Here is a 12,589-nt window from a genome sequence, read left to right as displayed (position 1 = left end):
ATAATGATCTAGAATTGCAATGAAAAAAACTGTGCAATTGTTACGATGCGTGCGTGCCTCTGTTTATGTTGCCTGCCTCATTTTTAAGCTTCCCAAGAAGTTTTCAATCGTGAACTGCGGCTTCGGCTTAAAAAGTGGCTCTGGCTTGGCTGTGTGCGTGCGTGCGTGCCCAGGCATCCTGTCAGAACGAGAGCAGGAGCTGTTCACCCTGAAGACGGAGCGCCAGGTGCTGTCGGAACAGTTGGCTCAGGCAAAGAAGGACTCGGTTGGGAACGACCGCTCGCTCTGCGAGCAGAAGCGCGAGCTTGAGACGCTTCATGAGGAGGCCAAGGTGAGTCCGTGATAGGCCAGCTCAAAACCCGTGTTTAAGGGGACACTGCTCTTAAAACAGCTTCCTTTAATTGTTAAGTAAACTCTGTGAAACTTGTCAGTCTTGGTGCGTTTGTTCCACTGATTTGAAATATGCCGTTATTTTTTGAGCAAGTCAGTTAGTTACCAAGGTAATTAGAGATAATTAGTCACTTTTGGAGGAACAATGGGTAAAGCAGTGTTAGTTATAAAACTGTAATCTTTATATTTTCCAATACCATGAACCCTGGTGAGTGCAATAAGAGAATCGGTTTTTCGACGCACCACTTGGAACTAGTTTTACAGCTCATTAAACCTTGGTGGCACCAGTGGCAAGGAACTATTTCTAATGCCCATTTCAAACACCAAAGTTTAATGAGCTGTGAAGTTAGTTCCAAGCGGTGCATTAAAAATCCGATTCTCTAATTGCACTCACTGGGGTGCATAGTCTTGGAAAATATAAGCATTACAGCTTTATGACTAACACTGCTTTACCCATTGTTCCTCCAAAAATGGCTAATTATCTGTAATTGTGAGTGCCGTGAGAGAATTAGTGCCTCTGATAATGATTTACTTATTTTTTTGCTTCCCATCAAGTCGCTGTGTTCACGCGGGTGTTTTCTCTGTTTGGTGGTGTCAGGAACGCAGCAAGAAGGTGGACAAGCTGACCGGCCAGCTGTCGGAAAAAGTGCAGCAGTTGGAGTCTGCCCAAGCAGCCCTCCAGCAGGCACAAAAATTGGTGAGTTCCTCCTCCTGTTCTATTTTCCTTTTCTTTGCTGCCTGAGGACTCTTGAGGTTGGGGTAACTGAATCGTGCCTTGAATGCCAGTAGCTAGTTTGGGCCAGCGATGACACAGGGCTGCAATTCTTCGTCATGTTCTGTGAACATAGGTGATCAGACTTTTCATGCTTATTGCTATTTCAAGTGTCTTTGAAGTGGTAGGGGAGTGCGGGAATTTTTCATAGCTTTCAGACATCGCAGTTTCCTGTAACCTAAAAGTGCGGCACCATTCTTGCTCACGAAAGATAATTCTCCAAAATGCCTCTGCTGAAATAAATTCTTTGTAGGAAACAGATTCGACTGGGAGTCCTGTTCTGCTGTTAGATTAACTCGCTGTTGAGGAAAATAAAAAAGTTCTGTGTGCATTGCCCAGACAGCAGCGCTGGAAACATTGAAATTACCACTGTGTACTGTGTGCCTGTTTATCTAATCTCTCTGTATTCTATTCACCGTTGACTAATGACATTCTGGTTGTTCATGGAACTGTTAGCAAGGGGTCAAAGTGGCACAATGCAAAGGCATCAAAAGAACAGTAGTTCCACAAAGAAAGTGACCACTGACTTTGTGACATCAGGATGCATTTTGTGGCTTTGAACTAACGTTTTTTGGCATGACGATAAAATTCCTGTGATGTGAACCTTGTGTATACCTCGTGAAGCCTCAGTCTGTACATTTTTGCCAGCATAGCTAATAGGGGATACTATTTCAAAGAGGCCGCATGTACAGGCGAAATGCTGCATATATGGGAGGTTTAGTAGGTCTACCAAGGTTCAAGTAGAGAGCACAGAAGCTTGCTACTCTGTAGCAAATTTGAGGCGTGTAGTTGTTTCCTAACTTGTGCCTCAGCCGACCATTTCGGTGCCGAGAAAGAAAGAAAGATAGGGTTGTTTGTAAGAGGTCATGTGTAAGAACTGGCGTGTAAGGAGTAATGTGCATTAAGACAACAAGAGGCGCCTAGACGAGGACTAAGAAGAGGAATTTACAAACACGAGCGCTATTTGTCCGTGTCCATGCATTGTGTATCACTGCAACGCAACAGAACCAACTAGCCCAAGCTCAAACTGTCTTCTAAGACATTCTGGTGAGCCGAAGGATGTGGGTGCGATCCTGGCCATGGTGGCTGCTTTTCTGATGGAGGTAAAAAACGAAACCACCCGTGTGTCGAGATTTCGGCCCATGGTAAAGATCCCCATGTGGTTGGAATTAATCCGGGAGAGTCTTCCACTGCGGGGCGCTTCTTAATCCAGGTGCAGCCTCGTCTCGTTAAGCCTCCAGAATTAATTAGCTAAGTTGCCCCTTCCCTTCTGTTTTATTTTCTTTGCTGGAGGGTTGTTGAGGTTGGTCTAGCCAAACGGTGCTTTGAATGCCATTTCTCGGTTTCAGATTTATTTTGTCTCTTATGATCGTACGTAATCAAGCTATACACAAAAGCCTGCTGCCGCATACAAACTTTTAGGGCATGTAGTTGGAAGAATGGCTCTCCGTGCTCCACGTGCTAATTCAGTGCACATCCTGCCATGCCGCCAGAAAACGACACTTCCCTAAAATCTACACAGACAACATTCCACTGCAGCCTTCACTATTTTTGGATATGAACCAATGTTCACTTACAGATGTGTCTTAATATATCTTGCAGATATCAATTTTTTAAAACTCGTATCGTACAGGGCCTGACCTCAGACCCCCTCATCCGTGAGGGGTTCCTGATGATTCTTTTGTGCCCATAGGGAGCCCCAGTAGCACAGCACACTCTGAGGCTCTGGGCGCTGTCACGTGTCAACCGCAGTCCCCTTCATCCACCATTATGAGCATCTTCATGCTTTACTAACCTACGGGCCCTCTACACCCATATATGCAACTTTTTAGGCAGCACCATCCTCATCTCATGCACACTTTAAGCACAAACCTGACATTGAAGGACCATCTAATAGAGTCTCGGCTCTCTCTGGTTGTAGACACCCTTGCGCAAATAAACACAGTCGTACTACTACTACTAGTAGTAGTTGTAAGTGAATTTTGGGGCACTTTGGCCTCATACAGCCGTCTGGGCGCCTACAGAGAAAGAGTGGGTTGTAAGAAGTGTTGTGTGCAGCTCCAGCAGCGCTCTGCGGAGGCCCAGGAGCGGGGGGATGCGGCGGCCTCCCTGGAGGAGCAGCTCCGAGAGGCGTGCGAGGAGCGCGACCGGTGGCAGGAGCAGGCCCGGGACAGCGAGGCCCAGGAGCAGATGCTGCGCCAGAGCCTCACCGACGCCACCGAGACCAGCGACCGGCTGTGGGCCGAGCTGGAGGCGCTCAAGCGCAGGTCGGTCGCTTTCCCCGCCGGTCACTCGCTCGTGCCGACTCACCTGATCATGGGATTTTGTTAAAAAGGGGGATGTAAGTCTTGGGGAGCAAAAATGGCTCCCAAAGTAACCTGCCGCGGGGGCTCAGTGGCTAAGGCATTATGCTGCTGAGCACGACGCCGCGGGTTCGATTCCCGGCCGCGGCAGCCTCTTTTCGGATGGAGGCGAAAAGCAAAACCGCCCGTGTGTTTGAGATTTCGACGCACGTTTAAGATCCCCAGGTGGTCAGAATTAATCCGGAGCCTTCCACTACGGCATGCCTCATCGCGAGTGTAGCGTCGGCGTGTTAAACCCCACAATCAATCAATCAAAGCCCCCAAAGTAAACTTTCTGAAACAAAGGTTCTAGAGAAAACGCGTGCGAAGTGTTAAAGCCCTGTCAGGAATATTGACGAAGCTGTCGCTCTCTAAAATGCTCGAAATGCCCATTTTTGCCAACATTTCTTTTAACGTACTAGTATCTTGTTTTTGTAAACACTGCATTTTTGGCCACTTTAAAAGTTTTCCACACTAATATCTCGGCACCTAAAACAGATAGTTACAATTTTCTTTGAAAAATGAGGCTCGGTATATCAGGGATGCAACCTTGCGAGCAGATTTTTTAATTTTAACTCTGAACGTGAGAGGTTCATGCCCCTTCCCACCTTACACGTTCCCACCCTTTCCCCCTATACACGTGTATACGATGTGGGCATACTATTGGGGCATCGAGGTAAGGGAGATCTGGGCAGGGGTTGGGGAGTTCCGGTGGGGGGGGGGTTATAGTGGGAGATCTGGGTGGGGGCGCCATCTGTGGGTTACACAATGAACCCCCTCTCACCTACTGTTCGCTTGCGCCTGCTGTCTCTCCTGGCAGGCAAGAAGAGCTGTGCGAGGAGGTGGCCGCCAGCAACCGACAGGCCGACAGTGTGGCCGAGAAGCTCCGACAGAAGGAAGACCGCATCCAGGTGGGTTTCCGGCACCAGTTGGGCTTTTTCGAAAAAGCTGGAGACAACTCTCCCCTCTCTGCTCCCACAAATTGATAGGGCGAGCAAAGTTCTCTCGTTATTGGGAGAAATGTTGGATGGGAGAAGTGACTTGCTGAAATGGAAGATTGGGCAAGTTGGTTCATTTCTCAAAAGAGTAAACAGCGCAAAACAACGAAACACGAGAGAGAGAGTATGAACACGCACACCACTGTGTATGTTTGTACTCTCGTTCTTGTGTTTCATTGTTTCGCGCTGTTTATTCTTTTAAGGAATTCCAAAAGTGCTCAGTGAATTGAAAATAGAGCTTGTTTATGTCCTTTCTTCTTTTCTTTTAAAAATCTGGGCCAGTTGGTCCTTGTTAATTCAGGTTCGTTAGTAAATGATGATGTCTCAAGATAAGCCACTCTCTGCCATTGGATGATGTCCTCGTTTCGTTTTTTTGTGTCACTGGGCTGCTGAAGCAACTAGCCTAAGCTAAAAACCTATTATGTTCAGCTGCTACTCATTCTCAACCCACAAGTTTGTGCAGGTATGCATGTGGTATGGTACGCGTAGTATGCAGTACGGTATAGTATGCAAGCTGGTATGCGTGACAAGCTGGTTTTTCATGATACCAGCTGAACATCGCTCCGTCTGCTGTTTTTGCTGCTTCGGAGTTTTGACGAGTTGTCTCGTCGCAGGTGCTGGAGTCTTCGCTGGAGCAACTGGAGCTGCTGCAGAAGCGGTGGAGGACCAGAAAGAGCGAGAACGAGTCTGAGAATGGGGCCGAGAACGAAGTGGATGAGGAGGACAGTGAGGAGGCGAGTCAGGAAGAAGGGAGAAGGCATTCCGAGCTGAAGGAGCTCTTGGACGCCACGCAGGTGGGTGCTCGACACAAGGAGAAATTTTATGACGAAAAAAGCCTTGGGTGTCTGATTGAACATGAAAGGTGTTTTTAGTTGGAAGTAACAATGTCGGTGTCAACGTGAATCGTACCAAAATGGCCGCCGCCGGAAAGAGAAAATAAACGGGATTTGTGTGGGATTTTGAGTTTGGGTTGTTTCAAGGCAAAATTTGCGTCAAAAGACGAAGAAGTGAAAGCAAAGGAAGAGATGCAAACACTATGTGGCAGTTTAGAAGTCTTTGACGATGGCTGGGTTTCGCCTTCAAAAGCATCCAATACCCCTGCTACACTAGCGTCCAAATGTCATTTGAACCAAATGTCATTTGACTCAAATGCGAAGTTGTGCTGCTCCACCGGGTTTTGAAATGTCATTCGGCTCAAATGATATTTGAGACAAATGAGCACACAGAGAGACATTTGGGCTTCTCAAATGCCATTTCTAGCACTCTCGCGCACAGCGTTCAGAGTCAATAAACAAATGCATTACTGGCATTCTTAAAACAAACAAAATATTCTTAATTGTGGGACTTTGTTTACTTCTCGTTCACTTAAATCGTGATATCGAGATGTAATAATTCTGTACTCTCAGCACCAGTGCGAGCAAGCGGCAAACCAGTGTGGCCAGACAGTGCAAAAACAGCACAAAAAAAAAATCTCGATTGCCTTTCAGAATTAAGCAAAAACTGCGTCAAAGCTTACGTTATTGATAATTTGATATCATTTTAATGACACAGACTACCGGTAAATTTTATTGTTGCATTACTGTGTAAAAACAGAGCTCGACAGCAGCAGCGCCATGCAGCATAATGAGCAATTGTTAAAGCTCTTTCAAATGACATCTAAATTGTAGTGGAGCACGGTGGATTCTGAATGGCATTCAAAGCACCCCATTTGAGGCAAATGACATTTAGTTTAAATGACGTTCGGACCCTAGTGTAGCTGGGGGTATAAGCGTACTTAAGTTGTGGGGGGAATTCTTCGTTATTATGATTTTTTTTCCCCTTTTTGTCGCGAGATGTGGCCTGCAAGTAAGGAGCTGTTCTTAGATTTTTGACAGGTGATGTCAGAGGTTGTTGACACCTGATGCCCTTTATGTGCTTGGAGGAGAGGTTGGGATCAACACTTCAGCACCAAGGCTGTTGACACCAATTCGCAGCGGGGGATTTGTGTTGACAGGCATCGTTAAATCGTGTGGCTGGGCGAAGCAGCAGTTCATTGTACTCACAGTACTTCAGAGTGCTTTATTGCAAGACACATAATTTTTTTTTCCAGCGTGTTGTAGCACATCAAAGGTTATGGTTTGGCTGGCGGTTTGTACGTCAAACGGCAAATTGAATTTGAGGCCAATCGACAAGCTACTAGGCAGTGCGGGTGATATGCCCTTCATCCATTCTGCTGCAATGATAGTTGAATGTGGTATGGAAATTGCAATACAAGTTACGGAAAATTAAAAAGACTATTTCTACTTTTCATTTCTTTTGTTTTTATTTGAAAGGCAGAGCCGCCCATTCCCCGTCTCATTCTTGCGCTGCCTACACTGCCCCAGTGGCACCCCAGTGTTGCCTCAGTGTCGCACTCTTCCCGCACAGGCTCGTCGGGAGCGCGACCAGGTGACGGAAAATTAAAAAAAGTCTATTTCTACTTTTCATTTCTTTTGTTTTTATTTGAAGGGCAGAGCTGCCGATTCCCCGTCTCATTCTTGTGCTGCCTACACTGCCCCAGTGGCACCCCAGTGTTGCCCCAGTGTCGCACTCTTCCCACACAGGCTCGTCGGGAGCGTGACCAGGCGGAGGAGCAGTGTCGGCAACTGCAGGCACAACTCGACGAGCTGCGGGAAAAACTCCAATCCCAGGAAGGTACGAGGGGGATTGGCCTGTGAGGGGGGATTGGCTAAAGGGCTGCAGGGGAAGCTGAGTTGTAATTATGAGTGATTCTGAACACTCTGGAAGTTGGTGTCTTTGGGGAAAGGGGGGCTCTGAGCATCATCAGGATTTAAGTTTGATCTGTGAAGTTAATCCTTTTTGTTAACTAAGGCTGGACGGTCACTCAGTAAAGTGACCGTCCACGCAAAGCTCAGTATTTTTGCTTTACCTCTCAATTCGATCAAGTTTAGCTGTTCAGATGCATTTCGGATGAACTTAAGTGTCTTTATATTACCTTGGTTAATAAGATTTCGAGCTAAATTTGGCGGGATTTTTTGGGATTTTGAAACAATCTGTTGATGGTTATCCACCGATAATGACTCCACTTCCAGTGGTGATATCAGTGACGATGTTGCCTCTAGCTGTCGCATTCCTGCGTGTACAGTCTTTGTCAAAACTTTCTAGGCCGAGACGAAAGTCCACAGGCCGCGAAAACTTCGACGTAGAAGCTTACGTCTCGAGCGAGGCGGAAACGTTTCATGCCGGAAGGCTAGAGAAAACGCCTTTCTTTCTTAGTGTCGTAAAATAATTGTCGCCGTTAAAGGTTAAGTTTATTCTTTGCATTTGTCGTCCTGAAGGCTTGGATTGGCCTAGAAAATTCTGGCAAAGACTGTACACTCCCGGAAGGATTACCATTTGGTCTTGTGAAAATGTTCAAATCTTTTTTTTTTTTGCTCGTAGTGCAAGTGGAGTCCTTGAGGAAGGAGCTTGAGTCGAGCGTGGCGATCAAGGTCGAGTCGGAGCGCAAGTGCGCGGAAGCGCAGACCAAGCTGGAGGTGCTCACGGAGTACTTCAAGGATCGCGAAGTCCAGCTGCAGAAGTGAGGTGGCCTCGACAATTAGTGCAGGCTTTGTGTTTTCTAAACTTTTGTCTCGCTTGGTGGCAGCGAGTCAACTTGCGTTATGTGGTTCATTCTTAAAAAGGGGACCGTGAAGGCAATGTAAATCCCTGTTTTATTTGAGAGAACGAGGTTTTGATGACTTGTTCGGCTCCGCTGTGGCCCTGAAAACAGCTTTGACCAAGAGGGGATTGCAGATGTTGAAGTTCTTTTGCGGTGTGAAATCTGCAGTACCAAAAACAGCGTAGTTGTCATGTGTGCTTTCACTATGCTGACATTCAAGCGCTGTGGTTAATTAAATGGGCCTGAGACACCACTTCAATGGCGCAGTCATGGCCGTTGGTGGTAGCTTTGGTCAACAGCTGCTAGTTGTACAAACTGAGATATTATACCCAGAATGTGGCTGATGAAATGCTGCTATGTCTGTTTGTATTACGAAAGTCTAGCTTAGCCGTTAGGCCTAAAACTGGCGTGACTGTTATTCTCACGTTTCAAGCTTTCTTATCCTCTTTGTGGTCCCTTTAATGTGGTGAAAGATGTGTTAAAAGAACAAAAAAAAAACGAGTCTATTTATTAAGGGCAGGGCACAGACACGTAGGGCAGGTTGGGATTATTTTTTTTTTTTCATATCCGCATTCTTTTTTTCTTTCGGCCCTGCCTACTTATATCAGGGCATGCCCCATTTTTTTTTTTGTTTTGATAGACGAGAGCTGCATCATATTGCAATCTGTCTTTCTGACGCTGCCGCGTTATAAAATATTTCACACGATGTTATACTTTTCTAAAACTAAGAGGGAGGGTGTTTTCTTGCTGGAGTGCTTGTCCCTGCCGTAACTCGTAAGGGCCTAGTTTAGTGTTGCATGGTAGGCGTTTTGTCGTAGTTTTGTTTCCTGCAATCGTGGCGTGGTTGAATATGCCGTTCCTCTTAAAGTCGTTTAGCCGCGGCGGCCGCTTTCCTGATGGAGGCGAAAAGCAAAAACGTCCGTGTGTACGAGATTTCGGCGCACGATAAAGATCCCCAGGTGGTCAAAATTAATCCAAAGCCCTCCACTATGGCGCGCCTCATCGCCTGCGTTGCATCGGTGCGTTAAACCCAACAATCAATCAATCTTAGTCGTTTAACCTATCGTGTTCCTTGTCACTGTAGATGTAATACATATTGTTTAATGGTAGTGGATATTACGGAAACATTAATGGCCATAGTCGAGAGCTCAGTTTTTCTCAAAAGAGAGCAGCTGAAGATGATGCCATTTCTTTGAAAATTTTTTCTGGTTACTGACGACTAATGAGGTACGTGTCGATTCCTTTTGACATTGCAGAGAGCTTCCCTTTATAACTGGGACTTATCTCTTGCATTGCAGGGAAGTGGGCCTGCAGGAATTCCAGCGAAGACAGCGAGAGGCAGACGCCAGCACTACCGCCCAGCAGGTTGCAGTGCTGGAGCAGCAGTGCCAATCGTTGCAGTCAGTATCCGCTTATACCCATCCCCTGCTTTTTATGCCCATTCCCCCCCCCCCCCATTGTTGAGCGGTGGAGGTAGAAATAAGAAAGAGTGGTCAAATGCTTTTTTGCTGTTTATCGAGATCCTGGCTTAACGTTCAGGTGTCTTAAAGGCACACATTTTACTTTGCAGTCAGTATCTGCTTATGCCCAATGCCCGTCCCCCGCATTTTATGCCCGTCCCCCTTTGTTCACAACCCCAACAAAGAGCGGTTGATGGGGGGGGGTAGAAATCATAAAAGGGATCAAATACTTACTATGTGTTTATTGTGATCTTGCTTAATGTTCAGGTACCTAAGATCAGAATTTTTACCTTTTTCTTCTTGTAATTGCAGCCGAATCCCCAACAATTGAATGTTATAGTTCTGAGGTTGGCACCGCCCGAATTGAGTTCTGGTTGCATCGTTGGATTTATTTGCTGCTTGGGCAATGAAAAAAAATTGACTGCGGGTAGAAGGTTGATTGCATGATTGGCGCCGTTTGGGAGCGTACACAGTGACTGTATAGGCAGTGATCTCTATCAAACCACGATCCGATCATTGGCTCGAAAAATTGGTAAACCGCATTGAACCCCACAAATGCAGCAGACTTAAATTTCATCGTCATTATTTATTTTTCTCTTAATTAAAAAACCCATCAAGACAAAATACAAGATGGGTTTATTAGAAAGACTGCTTAGTCCCGATAACAATGATACCAATATCATCGCAATCTTCGAACAAATAACGGAGATATTAAAGAAAATGTGTGAAGCCGTCGCGACCCCCTAGCCAATTTCCCGCAACTTTTCTACGACGTCACGGAACCTTGCTTCTGCAATTGGCGGCCGCCTAACTGACCTGTCGCGACGACACATGACTGGACGTCTGTGATGGGGCCTCTAGTCCCATTTGACAGCATCACTTGAATGCAAACGTGCAGTTAACGCACTAAAAATTGTGTTTTATTGTTGGCCCGTATGACGTCATTCTTGCTCATAACACGTCACTGTGGCACAAAATTTGAAAGTTTTTAAATACTTCTTGCTTTTTTTTTCGTTAATAAAAAACATCTTTTGCGGCTGTAATTGAGCTGAGTGAGATACTGAATCCCAGTTCTTTCAAATTAAACGAAGTTGCATTTTCTCTTCATGGCTCCTTTAAGGGCCCCTTTTGGGGTATTATTTAGAGGGCAGGGGGGCGGAGGGGAAAGCAACGAGACAATAAAGCGTTGCTACAAAATAAAACATGCATGATTAGCGAACGGTGGCTCAAAACACACATTTTCACGATTGTGGGTAGTATTTGATACAAAAAGATGGCTTGCGTACTCGATTTCTAGGACTGCGTTGCGTTTGAAACGATCCCTTGAAGCCTAACAGCAGACGCTGATTTGGCGCGGTGCAGAAAAAGTTGACGTGACGCGTTTGTACTCAACTGTGCAGGTCTCAGCTGGATTCGCTTCGCCAGGAAATGCAGCTCACTGAGCGCAACTACAAAAACCAGGTGAGGCGGCGACAGCGTCGTGCAGACTTTCGGACTTAAAGCTGTGGCACTTCGACGCTAGCCGGAAGCGACGAAGCCCTCATCCGGCATTAAGGGGGCAGTTGGGTCTTCGGGGCCGAAAAACGGTAAAAAAAAGCGTTTTCTGAAAAATGGCATTATTGGCCTTCACGGCCATTTTGCTATCATTCTGTAAATATCCTCATCAAAAGGAACCATATTTTGTTGTTATTATATTATAATAGCATTTTAAAGTGCACTCTACAGCTCAGTTAGCGCAGAATTTGATGGTGAAACGGCACTTTTCTTGCAATGCAAAGCTAGCATTTCGCCCTCAGATATCTCGGCACCCAGAGCAGGTACAACTGTAATTCCTTTTGCTTCTGATACTGAAATGTGTGGAGAATACAGTGTTGGAAACATTTTTCAAATGGAGGCTTTGGAAAATATTTTTGTGTTCAATTGGCACCACCCGCGAGCCATTTCTGGCAGAGCGTGGGAGAAGCAATGTTCACTGAGTTGTAGAACGACCAAAAATCGCTGAATCAAAAAAGTTCTTCCTACATTGTATTCTTTAGTCATTTGTCTGCTTAGCCACATGGTAATTGCCATTCTGTATGGAGTGGTTATTTTGTAACCGTGACCCAAAATAATGGCAATTAATCATTAATTAACTCAAAATATAATCAACTTACAAAAAATCTAATGGCATATTTAAATCAGCACAAAAAGCTATAATGCAGTGTAGTTTCATTAAAATTGATTGGTAAATAAAAAAAATAGCTCTAAGACCAGTCTGCCCCGTTAATTGCAGCTTTAGCGATTAGTACTCGTAACTTCGTTGCCGTTACTGTGAGCACATGTACTCTATGTTGAACGTTCTTAAAAGTGGAGCTCTTTGACAAACCCTTTTGACACCACAACCGTGCCTTTCAAAGCCCTCGTAACTTTTAATCTTCCTGTAAATTTCTTCCCGGTGTACTACTCTCTTTTAATGGGACTCGGGTTACGAACACGGGAAGCAGTACAGGACTACTAACTAAAAAAAATACCGGGCCATCTCCACTAACGGGAAACTTGAGGAGGAGCGAAGCGTGTAGTGTATAAGTGTATTCTTGGCGCCTTGCCGTTTTTGCCAACAGAGATGAAACCATTGAGGGGTAGAGGTGTACAGCTTTGCCGTAAAACTCTCTCGTCTTTGAAGCATGAAGCTCTCTAATGTGAGGCATAAACGAGTGTGCCGGTGTATCTTTTTAGTACGCGTTGCGTTCTAAAGCAAGGTGTAAATGAGTTTCCCGGTGTTTTAGTACCGTGACTACATCAGACGAGTGACTATTACGGCGACGACAGGAGATGCCAACAGCCCCAGCCCCTAAAACTTGTGTGTCTGCATCTCAGTCACGGTGGCAGCTGTGTAACCGGTGTGAGCGATTCTTCGCTTATTCTCTGCGTGTCGTTTCAGGTCACCGACCAGGAGAAGAGGGCACACGACAATTGGGTGAGTGCGAGACAAAGGGAGTGCTGCATCG

The 12,589-nt window shown here is 45.8% G+C and overlaps 1 protein-coding gene across 3 annotated transcripts in view; it reads left to right on the top strand.

Moving 5' to 3' along the window:
- Positions 1 to 12,589, top strand: part of LOC144144243 (uncharacterized) — a 28,650-nt gene that overhangs the window by 8,784 nt on the left and 7,277 nt on the right. For 2 of the 3 annotated variants that reach the window (XM_077675614.1, XM_077675611.1), the window contains exons 8-17: positions 174 to 331; positions 989 to 1,087; positions 3,221 to 3,429; positions 4,325 to 4,415; positions 5,117 to 5,296; positions 7,085 to 7,175; positions 7,923 to 8,061; positions 9,441 to 9,542; positions 11,003 to 11,063; positions 12,523 to 12,558. In XM_077675614.1, coding sequence (XP_077531740.1) covers positions 174 to 331; positions 989 to 1,087; positions 3,221 to 3,429; positions 4,325 to 4,415; positions 5,117 to 5,296; positions 7,085 to 7,175; positions 7,923 to 8,061; positions 9,441 to 9,542; positions 11,003 to 11,063; positions 12,523 to 12,558 — 1,166 coding nt within the window. Of the gene's footprint in view, positions 1 to 173; positions 332 to 988; positions 1,088 to 3,220; positions 3,430 to 4,324; positions 4,416 to 5,116; positions 5,297 to 6,908; positions 6,930 to 7,084; positions 7,176 to 7,922; positions 8,062 to 9,440; positions 9,543 to 11,002; positions 11,064 to 12,522; positions 12,559 to 12,589 lie in introns of all 3 variants that reach the window. The other variant, XM_077675613.1, reaches the window with a different exon arrangement.

Source organism: Haemaphysalis longicornis, unplaced genomic scaffold, assembly GCF_048455015.1.
Source record: "Haemaphysalis longicornis isolate Haplotype H1 unplaced genomic scaffold, Haemaphysalis longicornis Haplotype H1 scaffold_67, whole genome shotgun sequence".
NCBI classification, from domain to species: Eukaryota; Metazoa; Arthropoda; class Arachnida; order Ixodida; family Ixodidae; genus Haemaphysalis; species Haemaphysalis longicornis.
The sequence above is the reverse complement of the archived record's forward strand: the minus strand, read 5'-3'. Positions and strand labels throughout refer to the sequence as shown.